Genomic DNA, 18,713 nt, shown 5'->3' with positions numbered 1-18,713 from the left:
GTAAACACAGGGGGTTTATATGCTATTTTTATTGGCCTTTAGGTTATATGCGTTGATCAATAGTTTTCACTCAATATCACTCAACGAAACATGCATATGCGTATGTTTGCCCCATTAGCTGGTCCAGAGGCAAATGATATTCTAACCAGTAGATTGTATGTTATCTAGGGAGAAGTAGCATGACCTAGGAATAGCACCTATTTCTGTGCAAGGAACTTTTATTATTGTAGTAAAAATATTTTAAGCTAGCTCTCTTGTTTAGTTGTTTAGGACTGTCCTTGAATCGTCTGCTATTTTATATTTGAATTTATATTCGAGTGTCTATGCGAGTTTGGTGCAATAATATAAGCCGAATTGCAGCTGCCAGTTAAATGTATGTGGATGGGTTCTTAGTTTAGTTTCTGGTATATGGCAGAGGTTGGCATTCAACATTAACTTGATGCAATAATGCTAGAATTGGGTGTGTTTTTAATGGAGTTCCCAAGCACTGTAAGTGTGCTATTCTGCAAGCGCCTTTACACTCAGCCTATGTGTATAGTATATTGCACATTAATAAGGTATCTCTATGCATTTCTATGGTGCACAATACACCCCAGTGTGTTCTGAGTAAGAGAGAGTGTGTATAGCTGTCAATAAATGCTTGTTTCGTTCTCTATTTGCTTGTAGTGTGCTATTCTCTCTGTTTCTCTCTTTCTTCTCTCTTCATGTCTGAGCAATAGTGGTTCTCTGAAATATGCTACTTTTCTTCTTTTCCCTGTCTCTCATGCTTTATTTCTCTTTTTATACCTATGTAAAATAAATTGCTTCAGAGAGCTGTATGTATACTTTATTTCCCAATTTATAAGAGAATAAAAATACAAAAAGCACACTGAAAGAGAAGAAAAGGACAAAGTAGACAGATGCACAGAAATAAAAGAACAAACACATACACAGTAGTCTACTTTAGTAAAGGAGACATTGTGGTATGTAAATAATAACTGAAGATGAACAGCATCCTTATAGTAAAGAACTTTTATTAATCTCTTAAGCACGTGCATGGCTGCTTGCTCGGCCGTGTGTTTGTATAGGCTGCACTTCTCAGATTCAGACAGCTCAATACCAATTACTTTATTCCATATAGTTCTACTATGGTAAGAAAGTTCAAGAGAAGTAGCAGTTTTGCAGCAAATAGTATGCACACATATTAAAGTACATATTTGTAGTGTTAGCAGCAGCAGATAAACACATTATGTGGGTCTCTATTTTTTTATGTTACAGTTAAAGCTGAATTTTCCTCTTCGAAATATTAGACTTAGTCATACTAAACTTGGATATAATTTATTTCTCATTGTCTATATATAGTTTTGTACATGGAAGTTGATTAATGCTTTTTGACAGCACAAGCAAAGTTTTCCACATCAAATCGTAAAGTGACAGCAAGTGTCACATAATCATAGATCACTATAGTATGACCCGTAAACAAGTAGAGCCCCCTTTGTAGCATGTTGGCCTAGCCAAAGCCCGGAGGCAATAACCAACATCGATCTACATTGCTGAACCGGAGAGAAGGTTTCAATGCCCTTGAGGCAAGGAAAACCAACAGTTAATTAAGTAATTTTTAATTTAATAATGATGTCTGTCTGTTATGTTTTTACTTATGTGTGTATACTACTGATAAATTTCTAATTTTATGGTCTATAAATAGACAACAAAAAGTAAGCTATAGAATGTTTAGTATAATGAAGTCTAATCTTTCAAAAAGAAAGAACCAGCTATTAGAGAGTAAAGAAGTAGCAACAGAAGACATAAAAGTACATAGAATAAGACAAGAGGAAAAGAAAAGAGCTATCCAAAGAGCAAAGGTATACATGCTCATTGGGCTGGCTATACTGTGCCATGTTTGGGACAGTATACTGACCGTAGATGGGCTAAGAGGTGTCTATATAAAGGCAGCTTCTTTTAAAAAAGGAAAAAGAAAAGAACAGTCAAATCGTGTTGTAAGTATGGTGCTAAGAAAAGAAGCCAGCAACATTGGGTTTATGCACAGAAAGAGATTTATGTCACCAGAGATACAGAAAGATGTCACTATAAGAATTAGCAGAAATGCATCACAAGATACTCAATTAAACTACCATTATATAAAAAACTCCAGCCTGGACAGAGTGAATCCTATTCTTTCATATACTGGTGAAATGCTTAAATACAAGAAGGCGTATTTTACTACCCTTCTTGAGCTGTTCCCCTCTATATACGGATATGTGTCTATAGTTCATGAGAAAAAAGACTCTTTTCATGCATTTATTAACAGGGTAGGTGTAAAAGAGTACAAATATAAAATACTTGCCTCTCTTTTTCTGCTTGCAGAGGGAGTGGCTATACCGCTGAAAGTTAATAAAAGTGGGAGCGTAATATATCTTGCTCTAAAGAAGGCGAATTTACAAGAAGACCACTTTAAAGTGAATATCTGTGCATCGTCTAAATTTATAATTCGTGTAATAAACTTCTTTATAAAAAAACAAAAAAAAGAAGAAAAATACAGTTCAAATATACCTAACAGCAAAGAGTTTATAAATAGCCCAAGCTTCCTTATACAGACATATATCAAACACAGCCTAAAAAATAAAGAAAAAATGAATTTATTTGCTCAGACAGTGTATGCTATGCTGACTGAGTATGCATTTTATGACAAAAAAGAAATGAATATGAAAGTAAAAAGAGTACTTGAAAGGTACATCATACAACCAGGGAAACACTCAACTAAAGAAAATAACACATACATGTTCGATAGAATAGAGAAAACTTTATACAATGATTGTATAGATATTGGGCTGGATCCAATATATTTAGAGCCTGCTATGGATGTTGTTCCAGTTGGAGAGGATGTAGACAAATCTAAGGGTTTTACTGACTACGGCGAGACAGCTCTACTAGGCTTGTTCTGCGCTATTACATATAACTTAAAGGAGCGCAGATACACAATTGACCACATAAAGTCTGCCTCTAAGGAGCTGAAAAGCTTTTTCCAAAAGCACAGTGGCATGTATGGAGAAGTGTCAAAGGAATTGCACGATGAGTGGAACCAAGTAGTGGGCGGCCTAGCCAACAAGAATATACAATATATGCGGCCAGACAGAAACCAGCTTGTGCCAGGAATGATTAACATGATGCATGTTATTAAAGAGATAACAGGAGTGGGTAAAACAGAGAAGATAAATAAGTTTAGAGATAGGCTGTATGAAATAACTGAGATAGATGTTTATTCCAAAATTAAAAGTTTTTATCATAAATTTAAGAAATCTAGTAATAGTACTAAACAGAAGTTAACTAGTATGGATAAAAAATCTGAAATTTATACCTCTATATATAGAGAACTCTTAACATATCCTTCGACTATGGAAAAACTGTATCAAGAGAAACTAAAAAGTGCAAAAAGCAAAGAAAAAAACAATAGAATCCACCAAAAGCTAGAGCAAATATTGAAGATAGAACGCAATATAAACACAGATATCCTTCAATCAATAGAAATCTATATGAATCATCAGAAAGATCTGAAGAATGAACTAGCAGATGCCATGGAAAAATATATGACCAAGCTAATTAAGCAAATTGCTCTAAGTCAAAGTGTTGCTGTTCATACGCATCCCAAACATAAACATACTTATAAAGAAAGATTTAGTGATATAGCTGGAAAGATAGGGATACTTTATGATAAAAGCAATGAACAGAACCAGGCTGATCCTTATGCCCATCCCTATTGGTATGAATGTCATATTTCCATCAATTGCCACATTGAAACAAAAAAAATAGAATGGAACGCGTGCTTTATGATGTATAGAAAAAACGATGAGGTGGGGGGTACAGATCCATTTATTATAAAGAGTGTTAAAAAGAATATAGACCAAATTAAAAAAATCATTGCTTTTAGTAAAATCAATTCTAACCCAAGTACAGATATAAATCTCACATACTTAAATAGCGAATCGAACAATTATATTGATACTCTCCTGCTTGAACCAAGAATTAATAGTCCAGAATACAGAACAGAATTTATATCGAAAATACGGGAATGCGGACTAAAACCAGATTTTGGCAGTATACAATATCCTCTTTTTTTCCTATTAGAGAACATATTGAAAAGTACTTACACAACAAATGGTAATTATGATGACAGCATTTTTATATTGAATTGGCACTCCGCAAAGAAAGCATACTATTCAAATATAGTTATAGGTAGCGATAAAGAACGTGACTTTGCTTATTTTATATCTATGTTAGTAAAATTAGTAACATACAATGACATTGGGCTTTTATTTGATGAACCTTGTGCTATAATAATCGCTGATATAATAACTAAGTTTGAAAACGATTTTCTCTACACTGTGTACTATGCAAAACCCACTTTTTATGGTGGTGAGAAATGTCAGAAAGAAAAATATTCATTTATAGAGCTTTTAACAAAGAATGGAACTGATCCAAAGAAAATTTATAGAATTTCTGAACTTCTAAAGAAAGCAAAAGGAGGATGTGAGGATGGATCGACTAACAATCTAAATTATATGTTCTTAGAGTGGATGATAGCAATAATGGAAGAATCTAAAGACTCTAGATGGAATAATATGATAGAAATATGCAGATCCATTATGATATAATCTTAAGTAGAGAATATTAGTCCATGTCTTAAAAATGTGAATGCCTTCTCATGTCTCAAGATGATAATGTAACAACTAGCCATTATTTTCACTGGGCTTTTAGCTGTTGACTAATAAGACAGAAGAGCGAGCTGTGTTTATTTGTGCATCTTGAGTTTAGTGATCTGAGTTTGTTAACACTGAGTGTCACTCTCATATTAGCTGTTATTGCATATGTGCCTATAGACGTAATACAGACTAGAAGTTATTACTAAAAGCTATATAGACGACGATAAATAAATTATATCCAGTTTAGCATGACTAAGTTTAATAATTCAAGAGAGAGAATTGTTGTATGCACAGCATAGCATACAATGGCGTATATGTTATTGGCTACAATAGCAATTAAATTTGTGTTTGTTCACATTGAACATGACATGAATTGGTTTTTTTGTATATTTTGATAAGTGTCAAAATTAAATTAAAGACCAAACTATTTAAAGAGTTGAGTTCTCAAATAAATACTAAAGTTTAAGAACATCTCTCTTTAAGAAGTTGAGTAAAATCAACTTAATTTATAGAAATCTACTGCTATTTTGTGTATATTTAGGCTGAAGTAATTCTTGGATGGAGCATGTTGATATAAGCGGAATGCATGGTGGATTCCTATAGAAATTAATTCCACTGTTCGCAATGGGCAGAAGTTTTTTAGATTTATTAATGTACACAGCAAGTATATATATATCTATTAATTAGCAAAGTGACAGTATTTATCAAAGTAAGACAGCTGAAATTGTTAGCTTCTATATACGCTGCAGAGACAAAGAATTTCTAAAGAAAGGGGGCAAATTTGCAATGCCTGCCACAAAAGAAGAGTTTGAGAGTGGAAGTTTTCTAAACAGCGCTGCCTTACTTATACAAGCGTATATACAAGTTTATTGACACAGCAAAGAACTATAAGGACTTTTTTAACGCAGCGCATGAATTACTGGTTGACCAAGTAGTTGAAAAGAAAAACCCAGTCAATTGGGCTTAACTTTCCCCCAAGAAGCGCATCAGTCAATATACCCCTATTTAATACTTGGGCCATGGCGTCCCCAATAGTGGACGTGCGTAATATTTTGTCTTATTGAGCAGCTCACGCTGGATATTTCAGCAGAAGATGCTCTAAAGACTCGATCTCGGTCTTCAACACGCAAGCAATACATGTAACTCTCGTGTGCGGTGCAGTCACCATCCGAACTCTGTGGTAGGGATGGGACGTGTATGCTAGCGCAGACAGACGAAGCTTCCCAATCAGCCAGAGCTCAGACGCTTTCTTGGAACTCCCCAAGAGGAATTTTCACCACAGGACAGGATGGGGTAAAAAAGAGAATGAGAACGCTTTGAACCTGATTCACTGGGCTTGGTGTGCTTCATGTACAACAAATTGAATACTGTTTTTGAAGTAGAGAAGATTTCTTCATTAAAATTGTTTTATTTTTAAAGCCCATAAGAAGCATGTATGTTTTGAAGAAGTTGTAATTTTACTACAATGACAAATAATTTATAAAAATTAAGAGAATCCAAAAGTGAAAATGAATGAAAAGCAGATTGAAGAAATTCTTTAGTGCAAAAGATCTTAAATTCTTTGCATTTGCAATAATCTTTTGTTTTAGATCACTTTGGGTTTAGATTAAGTTATATGCATTTTTATTTTTGCTTTCGGGCTATAACAACTTTTATTTTAAGATAAATTTATGCAAGAAAGGAAGGAAGAACATACTGAAACAAAGAAACAAATACATTATAGAATCGTTAGAAAAAGAAAGAGCGAAAAATACAACAAAAACTCGATAAAACCTATGTGCTTGATGTTTTTGGCAATGTGTTCTATAGTATCTAGTAGACTACTACTGTCGGATCAGCTCACAGTGCATAAACGAGTTATATATATGAAAGAGAACGACAGAACAATAATCAGTCCAAATGGGGCACTTAGCTTAATACGGGCATGCATGGCTGAAGGAATCGGGCTAATTCATAATTTATGATTTTTTTCAGCTGAAGTTAGAACAGACATCCAAGTAAAAGTAAAAGACAAAAAGATACATTACAATGGGGATGTAAATGCAAGGGACTTTAGTAAAGACACTGTGCACGAAAGAATATATGAAGAGGATAGGAGCCCTGGGTATAAAAAAAGTTACTTTCAGACTTTGCTGAAGATGTTTCCATCACATAGTGGAAATATATCAATTGAAACAGAGAAGACCAATTCTTTCTACATGTTCCTAAAAGGAATAGGCTCAGAGGAAAAAGTCAATCAGATTCTTGCATCTCTGCTTCTTCTTTCTGAAGGAATCAACGTTCTGCTCACAATAGAGAGTGCAGAAGAAGGAAAGAAGGAGCTTGTCCTTGCAAGTTATAAAGACAAAAGTCTTCTATTCAAAATTAAACTCAAAGAATTTCAATACAAGGATATTATGCGGGATGAAGTAGGGGTTTTTGATGTTTATGGGCCAACGGAAAATGAGGCAGTTGAGGTCATTGAGTTTTTCATTAAGAACAGACGGAACTCTTACAAGCAGCAAAATACGTGGGCAGAACCAACGGACTTTAATGAGTACTCCAAGGGAAAGTTCATGTACTCAACAGGCTTTCTCATACAGACATATATCTATGAATACTTTAATGACCCAGAAGATATGATTGATTTTATAAGAACAGTTCATGATATGCTTATGGAGCACATGGACATAGACACTGATCTAGAAGACAGTAGCAGTGATGGATCTGAACCGAGAGAAAATGTAGTGCAGAATGTATACTACACAGAAAATAGTGGGAGATTTTCCTATGCTACACCAATATTAAATAGATGCATAGAAACAGTTATGTGTACCAAAGAAATAATACAGAACTCTTTTATAGGTAAAAGATGGAAACCAGTTTCGGGTTATATTTCAGCCATACTGAAAGTGAATCAGAAAATCCTATGCAAGAATGTGTACAAGAAGTACTTCATGGATTTTAGAAGATATTCAGAGATTAGAAAGTACTTTTTAGGAGTCGAATCCTTGCAGCCCGTCCTAAACCAGCACAAAAAGATACTATTTCAAAGCACAAAGCAGATACGCATTGCAGAGAGCACACAGCAATTTAAAAGAAAAGAATTTACACATATACCAATTAGCAAAGCAATATACATAAATCCAGTGCGCCATAAGGATATAATAATATTTGAAAGCAATCCGAACTATGCAGAAACCGTTATTCTATTTTTATTCTGTCTAGTTGCATATAACCCGAACAACCAGATCTTTGACATCTCGCACTTATTAAAGGCCTTAAAGGACTTAAAATGGTTCTTCCAGAAGTACAGGAATATGTTCTCAGAAATAACCCAGGAAATAGAGAACGACTGGAACAAAGTGGTTGCAGACATAGATGCTGACTTAATTACATATACGCAGGAAAACAGAAACAACTTAGAAAATCACTTACTAAATATCCTGGCTGTAGTTGCAAAACTAGCAGGCGTATACGAAAGAGATATGCTGCGTTTAGAGATTTTTTCTATAAAATTATCTTATAACAACCCAAAAGAGGATGAAAATACTATTTTAGAAATAGGAGAATACATGAGAAGCTTGTTTGCTGATCTGTCAAATGGCTCTATACATGCGAGCATTAAACATGCAAATATAGTCAGAAATATAATTAAGGTAGAAGATGTAGTTGAAGTAAAGTGCAGTGTATTTTGTATTTTATTGATATATTTGAATGATAAAGAGAGAATCCGCCCAATAGAAATCAGAATAGGAGTGAACACAGCTGAATTTGGAATAGAAAACATAAGAGATAGTTGTGTGGACGAAGAGAGCAAGAAAAAGAACAAAGACATTATTGCAAGTGAAGAAAATAAAATTGGACAGCCCAAGTTGTTTCTAGATTGCATCTACCTAAACTACATTAAGGCAGCAAAGATTTGCAATGATGAAGCTAGAACCTTGCAACTAATGAAGTTTTTATCCGAAAATCATGCAGACATTGAAAAAAGTGATTTTATAAATATAAATCCAATTCTGATGGATGGAAAGATAGAGCCCCAGGGATTTGCTCTTTCCTATATTGATGCTCTATCCGATTGCTTCATAAAGCTAAATCTTCCAGAAACACACAATATGTTTCGAGTGATTTCCAAGATATTAAAGTCAGCCAAGAGACTAAGATAGTATAACTGCAGTAAGGCAAGACTCCATTCCATTATAGTTAAATATTTGGACAATCCGCCGGATAAACAAAAGTACATTTAGACTGTTATAATCGTAGATTTAGCACCATTTGTTTACAGAAATCCATTTAAGCCCCATAAATAGAAGGCCACAGAATGGAATAATAGACATAATAGAACACTCAAATAACAGAGCAAGTGAAAATATTCCAAAGCGCATTTCGCAATAAAAGACTAATCACTTTAAATAAAAGAAGCCTAAGATGCATTATTTTGTTTATTCAGCAGACAAATTAGTATGCAAGCTGCTTTCCTGAATGCTTAAGTAATAAAACTGGCTTTATTTATGGCACTGCACCTGCAAATATTATTCTTTATTCTTCATACGAAGAGCACGCCCTGAAAGAGTGCGCACTAAAGACAGCCCAGCAGCTACAAAATCCTTTACCCCAAGGAATAAAGGCTAGCCTTCAAGTCACGATACAGTGCATATTGCACAGCCTGAATTAACTCAAAGGTTACTGCACACATGATCACATGTTTATGCAGTCCCGCATAGAGGGCATAAATATTCCTACAGTAGATCATTCTGCAATTAGATCTAAAATACGCTTCAGTGCAATTCTATGCATCTCTTCCTGCGTTTCAGATGGAATGACTGTGTGCCTGTACTTGTCCAAAAGGCACTTCATCTCTGTATATACTTTTTGCTGAAACTCCTTCTTCTCGTATATTTCTAGACCAAACCCTGCACGAGCAGATGCGGTCTCTGGAGAAACATCAAGGAATATGGTCAGGTCGGGTAGAGTCATTCCCTTGTCAGATGCCATGGCAAACTCCTTTGGAATTCCATTGGCAATGGAGTATGATATACCAGAAAGAATGTATCTGTCACACAGGATAACCCGAGTGTATTCGCATGGCTGCATTAAATTTTCAATTCGCTCCTTATCCTCCCACCGGTTAGCTGAAAAGAGCAGGTGCGTTGCTTCTTTTGTGAATTCTTTATCACCTGCAAGAACCTGTGATATTAGCATTCCAGTCATGTTCTTCCTATTTGGGTAGCTTATTACATCTGCTACAACACCGTGCGATGCCAGACTTGTCTTCAAGGCTGCAACTAAGGACGACTTTCCGCTTCGGTCAATTCCTTCTATGACGACAAAAAGGCTTTTTTGCATCCAAATTTTTCATTCTGCTTCTTTTATAGCACGCATAGTGCTTCCATTGAATGGCTACTCCAAATCACAAGAATCCACCAAGATGGCTCAATTTACATCTTGCAACCACCAAGAAACCCGCATGTTATAAGACCTTGCAAATAACCGTAAATTTCCTAAGTGAAAGTACTCAGAGTCAAAATTAAATTTGATATTTCAGGCCATTGCATCTGTGCACTCTTAAATATCCCTATAAGAGTGTGCTAATTAAGTGCAGTTATTTCAACTTGGAGTGCACCAGATATAACCAGAAAAAAGGCACAAAAGTAAAGCAAGAAATTAAATGAAAAATACTTTACTGCAGGACAGCCCACTTTATGTACAAGCACATGCATACAAGCACAAATAATTCCCGTGTGATATGCAGTAAGAAATATCAGAGCTACTATCTAAGCATAATAGAACCACTTAAAAATAACATAACAGAATTATCAGCTAAACATAACAGAGCTACTATCTAAGCATAACATAACATAACTATCAGTCAAAAATAACAGAGACACTATCAGTTAAACATAACATAACATAACTCGAAATAGGATCACTTAAACATCTTTATTAACAGGCACCTCACAGAACTAAAGGCAGGTCTGCCTTCAGATCAAGGAAGTCAAATACATCTTCTTTGTATTGCATCACAAGCTTCTTATTATTCTCTTCCAGCGAGTTCTTTATTGCAAGTTCCAGCAGGTCATTCACTAAACTACCAGCAGGCTTAGATGGGTCTAGAATAGCCTTCTGGTACAGCTCTATGGCCTCGCAATATTTCTTCTTCATGTGCTGTATGTAGCCAAGTAGCAAATAGTACTTGCTTTGCGTTTTGCTGTGGTATGATATATTTACATCCTGCAAGGCCTCTTCTGCCATTTCTGTTTCATCCAGGAACAAATAACAGGCACTTTTAAGAAGGGCTCTTTCCCCAGAGCATGTTTTATCCGCAATCAGCTGCAGTGCCTCATCATATCGTCCCTGCACAACCAGCAAGGATACATAAGGATTGAAGCAGTACTCCATGCCGTACTTCTTCTGAACATCAAGATACTTCTTTTCTGCCTTTTGATAACTTCGCATTCTATGGTACTCCAGGGCTATCCCAAGGGAGGGCATGTACCCAGTGCTTTCCATCAAGACCTCCGCCTTCTCGTAGCATGCAATTGCATTACTGCTCTCGCACAGGAATGCCTGGCAGTATCCCAACAGAATCCACCCCATCCCATACGAATTATTCAGCTGCAGGGCCTTAAACAAGGCTCTTTTACCATCTGCGTGCTTCCCAATGAGTATATAATACATCCCAGATATAATGTACGTGAAGTAGTGCGATGGATACACAGATGCCGTGTACTGTGCAATCTGAAATATTTCACTTGTCTGTCTCTCATTGAAGAGTCTTTTCGCAATCCTGCAGCATGAAAATGGTGTATGAAATGATCTTGAGAAAAGTGAGAAAGACTCTTTCCTGCTGGAAAGAAGGGTTCTGAACAGTTCCCTAACAGATGCATCTTGCACCCTGTCAATGTACCCTTCCAACTCACTGTACGACTTAGTCATGCCTATGTATATGTATGGCTCCAAATTTCTCTCATCAAATTCTATTGCCCTGTCAATGCACTCTCTCCTCTTCTCTTCACTTCCCTTTTGTATAAGTGCTTGGTAGTAGCTGTTCAAAGAAAGCCTGCTAATTGGTCTGTACCCACGCCCTGCATAATCTGCACCAACTACACTAGAATATCCCTCTGTCTTCTGGCAGTCCACTGTATACGCACAGTTACGACTCCCTGCCTCCGTGTCCTGCATGCACTCATTCTCATCAATCCTTTTGCTTGACATCATAAATGCATCTATCTCAGATATCTCACCCAGTCTCTTCATAACTTCAATGTAGATCCTTTGTATCTCTTCGTACAAAAAGTACTCCCTCCTTCTGTGCACCAGCCACTTCACGGCCTCGTACTTATTTGTCTCTGCCAGAACTGTAAGAAGCCCCAGAAATGCACGGGGTGTCTGCTCCTTCCTAAATATGTGCTCTGCCAAAAGAATAGAACTTTCATCCAAATGTGCCTCTCTGCAGGCCTGCAGTAATTCTACTTCCATCGTAAATAAAGTATTTTTTATTCATTTAATATTCTTTCCAATCTCTCTGATGCATACTTCCAATTAAGTGCTGAGTACATGGCACGAATATATTCGACCTTGTCAATCTTGTACTGCATCATGTAAGAGTGCTCCCATAAGTCAATATTTAACAGGATTGGTGTACTTGGAAAGTCCTGGTTCATGGTTGTCTCTAATTGCAGTAATTCTGTGGTTCTGCAATATGTCAGCCATATCCACCCACTTCCCCTTATTTTTGGAAGTATTTCCACCATCTCCTGACAGAGGCCCTTAGGGAAGGAGTTTCCAATTAAGGTGCTCAGCCTGTCAGATGGAACATGCGCTTCTTCTGCAGGACTGAATGACTTCCAGAATAAAGCATGGTTTAAATATCCCCCTAGGTTAAATAAAAGGGCCTTCTCTTCTTCCTTCTCTGGAGTGTATATGAGCTGTGTCATTTGCATAACTGATTGTGCCTTGTTGTATCTGTCAATGTATCCTTGGTGCAGCTTAGTGTAATGCATATCCAGCATCTCTGGTATCATAATATGACTTACTTCTTCGTATGTATAATTTAGTCTGGGTAGCTGTACCATGGAGGGCATAGCCTCTCTGTACTGTGTAAATTCTATGTGCATAATAATAAAAATTAATTAGACATAATTAGGCAGCAAAGGGAAAGAGTGAAGAAAGTGAAGAAAGTGAAGAGAGAGGGAAAGGGGTGATTTATTTAATCCTATAGGGCAAATAAGTATATGATAGATTGAAGTATATGATATATGATTTATAGAGTGTATTAGACTATTTTAGCTTATATTCGGGTTGTATCGGGGTATAATGTACTTATATTAGCTTATATTATGACTATTTTAGACCACTTTGGCTTAATTATAATTACATTATATTTATTTAACTTATATTAGACTATATTACGTCTATTTCAGCTTATATTGGAGTATATTATGACTATTTTAGACTATATTAGAATATATTACGACTATTTCAGACCACTTTAGCTTAATTATAATTACATTCTGACTACTTCTGCTTATATTAGAGTGTATTATGACTATTCTGGTTATATTCGGGTTATATTCTGGTTATATTAGGCTATATTATCTTATATCCTTCTATATACACATAATAAGTTAACTTACACTTATAACCCGAATATACATGCTTCTTAGACTTAAAATATTCTTTATTGAAATTATACTATGAATATCCCTTGTACTTCTATACTTAAACCACAGCACCATATTATGCCTGGATATACTCGTATATGCCCTGCATACATAACCCGAATATATTGATATAACTGGAATAGACTGAGTATATTTAGTTACAAATACAACACACTAAGACTAATTACAGCAGCAATCTTCTCCTGCCCATAACCCGAATGCATTGAATATCCTAAAAATATTCCCACTCTCTTCTATTATTCTGCTGAATATTTTTACTCAATGTTCATTCGGAAGATAAACCGGGAGAGCGAGAGAAAGAGCACAGGCATTGCAGAGTTAGACGTATTATTAGGGGGAGGAATAAGAAATGGCCATATTCTACTATTAATTCAACAGGAAAATGTGAGATATCACATAGGCATACACAGAATATTCATTTCAAATGGTCTCCAGGAAAATGACAAAGTCATTCACCTCTCCATGGATAATCCCATTCTGTCTATTCCCAGTGCAGACGCAGCCCCCTCAAAAAGCACAGCATGCTCTCCAAAGGAAAGAATTGCATGGAGATACAGCACTGTCTCAAAGATAAGCAATACTTCTGCCATAACAAGCCACACTTTGTATAACATGCGAGTACAGCACCCAAAGCACAATGAAGTAACAAATATCCAAGAGATAAAAGACTTACAGATAAATGATAAAAACACAAGACTGTCAATTAGTTCATTTATGTCACCCCTCTGGGATATGACAGAAGATGATGCAAATAATTTCTTTTTGTCTCTGAGGCAGAAAGTGCGTTCTACTAATTCTGTGTGCATTATATCTGTGCCTGTATATTTATTGCAGGATATAATGTACGGGTACTTTGATTATATTGTAGAACTAAGTGAGCCAGTTGAAGGACTAAAATATGACGGTGTCTTGCAGTGCATAAAAACAGAGACACATGACAGACATAAATACGGGGTAGTATGCAGTAGCACAGGAATACGCATAGAAAAGATAGTATTACCACCAGAGGCATAAGATATGCCTAGTACTGAAGTATAGAGAGAAAGAGAAGAATATGTCTAGTAGTGAAGTAGAGAAGTAGAGAGAAGAATATGTCTAGTAGTGAAAATACACTAGGAGAATAGGTCTAGTAGTGAAGTATATGAATATGTCTAGTAGTGAAGTAGTGAGTAAAATATGTCTAGTAGTGAAGTAGTGAAGTAATGAAGTAGAGAGAAGAATATGTCTAGTAGTGAAGTAGAGAGAAGAATATGGTTAGTAGTGAAAATACACTAGGGGAATATGGCTAGTAGTGAAGTATATGAATATGTCTAGTAGTGAAATAGTAAAGTAGATATAATATGTTTATTACTAGTAGATATATAATATTCTACTATTTCTTGTTATATTCGGTTATATTCTTAATGTATACCAAACTAATTTACACAATTACTTATTATAGTATAATACGTATAAATGCAATAATAAATGAATTTATAATTAGCACACTCCTACATACAGAAGTACAAGAACACTCTCCTTCTTATTTTGTGCCAAATAGAAGTGCACTTCCACATATTTCATAGACAGCAGCAAGAAATTGATAAATTACATTCACTAATTAAACTACTTTAAGAATTAATTACAGACTAATTAAACAAATTCATTAAGAATTAATTAAGACTACTATAACTGATTTCATTAATTACGCGCTAATTAAAAATTAATTAAACTACTATAACCGATTTAACTAATAACAGACTAATTAAACATTAATTACGAATTAATTAAACATTCTAATAACACACTAATTACGAACTAATTAAGAATTAATTAAACATTCTAATAACACACTAACTATTCACTAATTAAGCACTAATTACATAATAATGCACAAAAATACCCCAATTCTTATGAAGCTATTTATTAACCAATAACTGACTCTCTTAATATCTGCCTATATGGTCTATCTGGCGAACTTCTGTTTCTTGAAAGAGTGCTGCCCTGCGGATGGTCTCTTCATAGCGAACTTGCCTGCCTGTGGGGCAGATGCCTGCTGCTTCTTCTTTCTTTGCGTCAGGGCTGCGATTCTTCTCTCCACTTCCTCTCTGGCACGCACGCCGTAGTCACCCTTCTCTTCCTCCCCAGAGGCATCGCATCTACTGGCAATGGCTATCTTTGAGGCAAGTGTCCTGGCAATCTGTCCCTTTATCTCTATGGGGGCCTGCCCCACATACGTAGAGTTATATATTATACCGTACTTAGGCGTGTTCTTCTTCTCCTTCATGGCCTTAAACAGGGCCTTCTCTGCGCCCATCATTTGCACAGTTGAAGCAGGCTGTCTTGCTAGCTCTGTCAGTGAGCCTGCGTGCGAGATAATTCTGGCACCCAGCAAGGCCCCCAGTAGTTCAAGCATATTTGGGGCTACACTCTCCATTCTGCTGTGCAAGTGATCATGCAATTTGTCACGTGCTGCAAACATATCCAAAACAGTTTCAACAGACTCTCTAATTAGTGCCTGGTCCTCTTCTGTTATTTCTCCCCCAATTGTCTTCTCCAAGCACGCTTTGATTTCATCTGAAATTGACCCGTCATTTGCAAATTCATCTTTCTCTTTTCCTAAGTGCTTCTGGAGTACTTCTAAGTACTTGTGGTTGTCCTCTAATAATTCACCCACCTCAGGGAAGTGCATCCCGTACCACTCCCTAATCCGCATGCACTTATTGTTTATGTCTTTGTCTAATCTGTCAATCACTTTGATGCTTTGCACAATTACCATGTCATTCTTCTGCGGGGTCATCTTCAACTTCTCCCGGCAGAGTGCGTGTGCTAGTAGAAGCGAGCATCTGCTGAGTTCTTTCTCTGTGACATTTAAGAGTTCTGGGAGTCTGCTGTGTATTTCCTTAATGCACTCATCTACTTCTTCACCTACAACAAGCCTTACACTGCTCTCCTTCTCTTTGTATGCGCCTTCAATTACGTCTGCTAGCTTACTATTTGCTAGTCCCAGTGTTTTTACATTTCTGTCCACAAGAATACTCAATATTCTACTAGAAAGTGTGCCTTTTGAAGCATCCTCCATTGACTTCACTGCATCTGATGTATCTGCATATCTTACTACTTCTTCTAATTCTATTGGCATAGTTTTAAAGAGTGCGTATCCCACCGGTGTTTCTTGCAAAATGTGCATTCTATTTTCTAAAAGTTTTTCATCTTTACGTAACCGCAAGAAGACAGGATAATTTTATCCCAAAGAATATTAAAATGATCGCATGAAAGTGATAAGAAAATTAATTATTCCATATTTGGCTTGTTTATAGCATAAAGTGCAACGTAAAATTTTTTAGAACGGAATGTGGACCACAACAACACGTCTTCACTTACTGAACGCAGTGACCCGGTACGGCCTCAAGAAAACCTCATTCATTGCAGCTTACTTAAAGGTCTATGCTAAGATTACCTCAAACAACTGGAAGCATGAATATAATAAAATGGTAAAAGAATACTTTAAGAACAGAGGGGCAGCAGAGACAGTTAAAGAGCACTTCAAGAAAAAACGTGCAAAAGAGATAGAACTACTAATACAGAAGAAGAAAGAAGAGAAGAGCAAGATAATTGAAAGAATGATATACGGATACGACAGCATAGAGAGCGAAGAGGAAGAGAGTGAGTCTTTTCTGGGAAATAAGACAGAGCCAGAACTAGCCCCAGAAATTGCAGGAATTGGAGAGACAAGCATATCCAGCGTATGGGGCATTAAGACACCAAATACTCTATCGAGTACACTCCTGCACCTCTCTACACTCAGTAATTTACCCCCGCATTTAGAACTGCCAGGCCCAAAACCAGAAACATTCACACCCATTGACATGCACCCGCATGCAGAGGATGACCCAGAATTAGCAAGCACAGCACTAACCACAAAGGAGCAAGAACTAGAAGATATGTTGGAATTCTTAGAGACATCTTCCTATGGCGTGTCAATTTCTTCAGTGGACCCAGCTGCCTTCGAGAAATTCTTCAAGTGGTCGCAAGAGAGAAATGCCCTACTGGAGAGACAGAACAAAGAATTAGAAGAAATCACAAAACACGAAAATGAAGCAGAAGAAAGGGCCCAGGAGAAAGTGAAAGAGTCAAATAATTCACCCATCTCAGAGACACTAAGAGGCTACTACGCCCTAGACTTCCATGAGTACCCGAAGAAGAAGTCACCCAGGGACAAGACAAAATGGATGAAGGAATTTAAGTACGTGGCAGAGAGGCTTAAGACCATACTAAATGGACAGATCACATGCAGTGCGCATAAACAGCAAGAAAATCAGACAGATGCCAAGAAAGACAACCGGAGCAGGCTGCCTTGTGCAAAGTGCTTTGATATAAGTGTCTTAGAGGAAGGGCTCTCTGCAGAAACTGCAAAACCCACCATGGCAGAATATGTATTTAGATCTATGCTGTTCCTGCAGACTGTCATTTTTACGCAGTATGAAATAGTGCCCATAAAGGATGCAGAGGCAATCAAGGCAGAACTGTACAGGTTCTATGAATATTACAGGAAGTAGAGAATAAATTTGGATATTTAATTGTCGTATACTGTTGGATACTGGTGAATATTGTTGTAGTTAGTAGTATATTATTATATTTAGTTATATTTAGTAGTATATTGTTGGATATTGGTGGATATTGTTGTATACTGTTGTAATTAGTAGTATATTGTTGTATCCTGTTGTAATTAGTTATATCCTGTTATACGGGTTATATATTGTTGTATTTAGTAGTATATTGTAGTATAAGTGTTTATAAGTGAAATATTGTTATAATTAGTCGTATTACGTTGTATTTCTGACTAATTTTATTGTAATTCGGGTTATGTGAGTTAGACTATTATTAGTATATGCACATATTATGCAAGATAATCTACAGCTGAATAATTAATTAATTTATCCCAAATAAAAGTCATTTTGACAGTTCCAGAATAATTAAACCAGTTAATTAACATGTCAATTTATTTTAAATTAACTGCAATATATCCATATCTAGTAATACACATTTAATATACAGTAAAATTAATTGTGAATTATATTCGGGTTATAGTGAATTATGCCTTAGTACATTATATTTATGACTTTAAGTTATTTCACTCTTTCTCGAAAGTGACAAGACTTTTTCCACTTTACCAGAACTTATGGCACTTCTCCAAGACTTAATCCACTTCTTCTCGAAAATGACAAGACTTAATCCATTTCTCCAAGACTTACGCCCCTTTTTATAAACTTGCCAAGACTTTTTCCACCCCCTCCTGAAAATGACAAGACTTAATACACAAATATTCATATTAATATCCTAAATATAACCCGAAAGCAAGAATATAACAGTATATAGTACTAATTATAAC

At 36.1% G+C, this 18,713-nt stretch overlaps 9 protein-coding genes across 9 annotated transcripts; 5 read left to right on the top strand and 4 right to left on the bottom strand.

Annotated features, from left to right (window-relative positions):
* Positions 1 to 1,706: 1,706 nt before the first annotated feature.
* On the top strand, positions 1,707 to 4,628 carry NESG_00605 (uncharacterized protein; the record flags this gene model as incomplete). Its single annotated transcript, XM_053048254.1, has 1 exon — positions 1,707 to 4,628. One exon carries the CDS (start codon positions 1,707 to 1,709, stop codon positions 4,626 to 4,628), a length of 2,922 nt encoding a protein of 973 aa, XP_052905014.1.
* Positions 4,629 to 6,346: 1,718 nt separating this feature from the next.
* NESG_00604 (uncharacterized protein) lies at positions 6,347 to 6,640 on the top strand (the record flags this gene model as incomplete). The annotated part of the gene is made up of 1 exon (XM_053048253.1): positions 6,347 to 6,640. The coding sequence occupies one exon, from the start codon at positions 6,347 to 6,349 to the stop codon at positions 6,638 to 6,640; it is 294 nt and encodes a 97-aa protein (XP_052905013.1).
* A 174-nt stretch (positions 6,641 to 6,814) lies between these two features.
* Positions 6,815 to 8,824, top strand: NESG_00603 (uncharacterized protein; the record flags this gene model as incomplete). The annotated part of the gene is made up of 1 exon (XM_053048252.1): positions 6,815 to 8,824. The coding sequence occupies one exon, from the start codon at positions 6,815 to 6,817 to the stop codon at positions 8,822 to 8,824; it is 2,010 nt and encodes a 669-aa protein (XP_052905012.1).
* A 583-nt stretch (positions 8,825 to 9,407) lies between these two features.
* On the bottom strand, positions 9,408 to 10,004 carry NESG_00602 (thymidylate kinase; the record flags this gene model as incomplete). The annotated part of the gene is made up of 1 exon (XM_053048251.1): positions 9,408 to 10,004. One exon carries the CDS (start codon positions 10,002 to 10,004, stop codon positions 9,408 to 9,410), a length of 597 nt encoding a protein of 198 aa, XP_052905011.1.
* Positions 10,005 to 10,613: 609 nt separating this feature from the next.
* On the bottom strand, positions 10,614 to 12,137 carry NESG_00601 (uncharacterized protein; the record flags this gene model as incomplete). Its single annotated transcript, XM_053048250.1, has 1 exon — positions 10,614 to 12,137. One exon carries the CDS (start codon positions 12,135 to 12,137, stop codon positions 10,614 to 10,616), a length of 1,524 nt encoding a protein of 507 aa, XP_052905010.1.
* A 17-nt stretch (positions 12,138 to 12,154) lies between these two features.
* NESG_00600 (uncharacterized protein) lies at positions 12,155 to 12,775 on the bottom strand (the record flags this gene model as incomplete). The annotated part of the gene is made up of 1 exon (XM_053048249.1): positions 12,155 to 12,775. One exon carries the CDS (start codon positions 12,773 to 12,775, stop codon positions 12,155 to 12,157), a length of 621 nt encoding a protein of 206 aa, XP_052905009.1.
* Positions 12,776 to 13,603: 828 nt separating this feature from the next.
* NESG_00599 (uncharacterized protein) lies at positions 13,604 to 14,356 on the top strand (the record flags this gene model as incomplete). The annotated part of the gene is made up of 1 exon (XM_053048248.1): positions 13,604 to 14,356. The coding sequence occupies one exon, from the start codon at positions 13,604 to 13,606 to the stop codon at positions 14,354 to 14,356; it is 753 nt and encodes a 250-aa protein (XP_052905008.1).
* Positions 14,357 to 15,287: 931 nt separating this feature from the next.
* NESG_00598 (uncharacterized protein) lies at positions 15,288 to 16,511 on the bottom strand (the record flags this gene model as incomplete). The annotated part of the gene is made up of 1 exon (XM_053048247.1): positions 15,288 to 16,511. One exon carries the CDS (start codon positions 16,509 to 16,511, stop codon positions 15,288 to 15,290), a length of 1,224 nt encoding a protein of 407 aa, XP_052905007.1.
* A 163-nt stretch (positions 16,512 to 16,674) lies between these two features.
* On the top strand, positions 16,675 to 17,880 carry NESG_00597 (uncharacterized protein; the record flags this gene model as incomplete). The annotated part of the gene is made up of 1 exon (XM_053048246.1): positions 16,675 to 17,880. One exon carries the CDS (start codon positions 16,675 to 16,677, stop codon positions 17,878 to 17,880), a length of 1,206 nt encoding a protein of 401 aa, XP_052905006.1.
* Positions 17,881 to 18,713: the final 833 nt, after the last annotated feature.

Source organism: Nematocida ausubeli, assembly GCF_000738915.1.
Source record: "Nematocida ausubeli strain ERTm6 chromosome Unknown supercont2.2, whole genome shotgun sequence".
NCBI lineage: Eukaryota > Fungi > Microsporidia > Nematocida > Nematocida ausubeli.
Note: the sequence above shows the minus strand (reverse complement) of the source record. Positions and strands in the feature narration are given on the sequence as shown.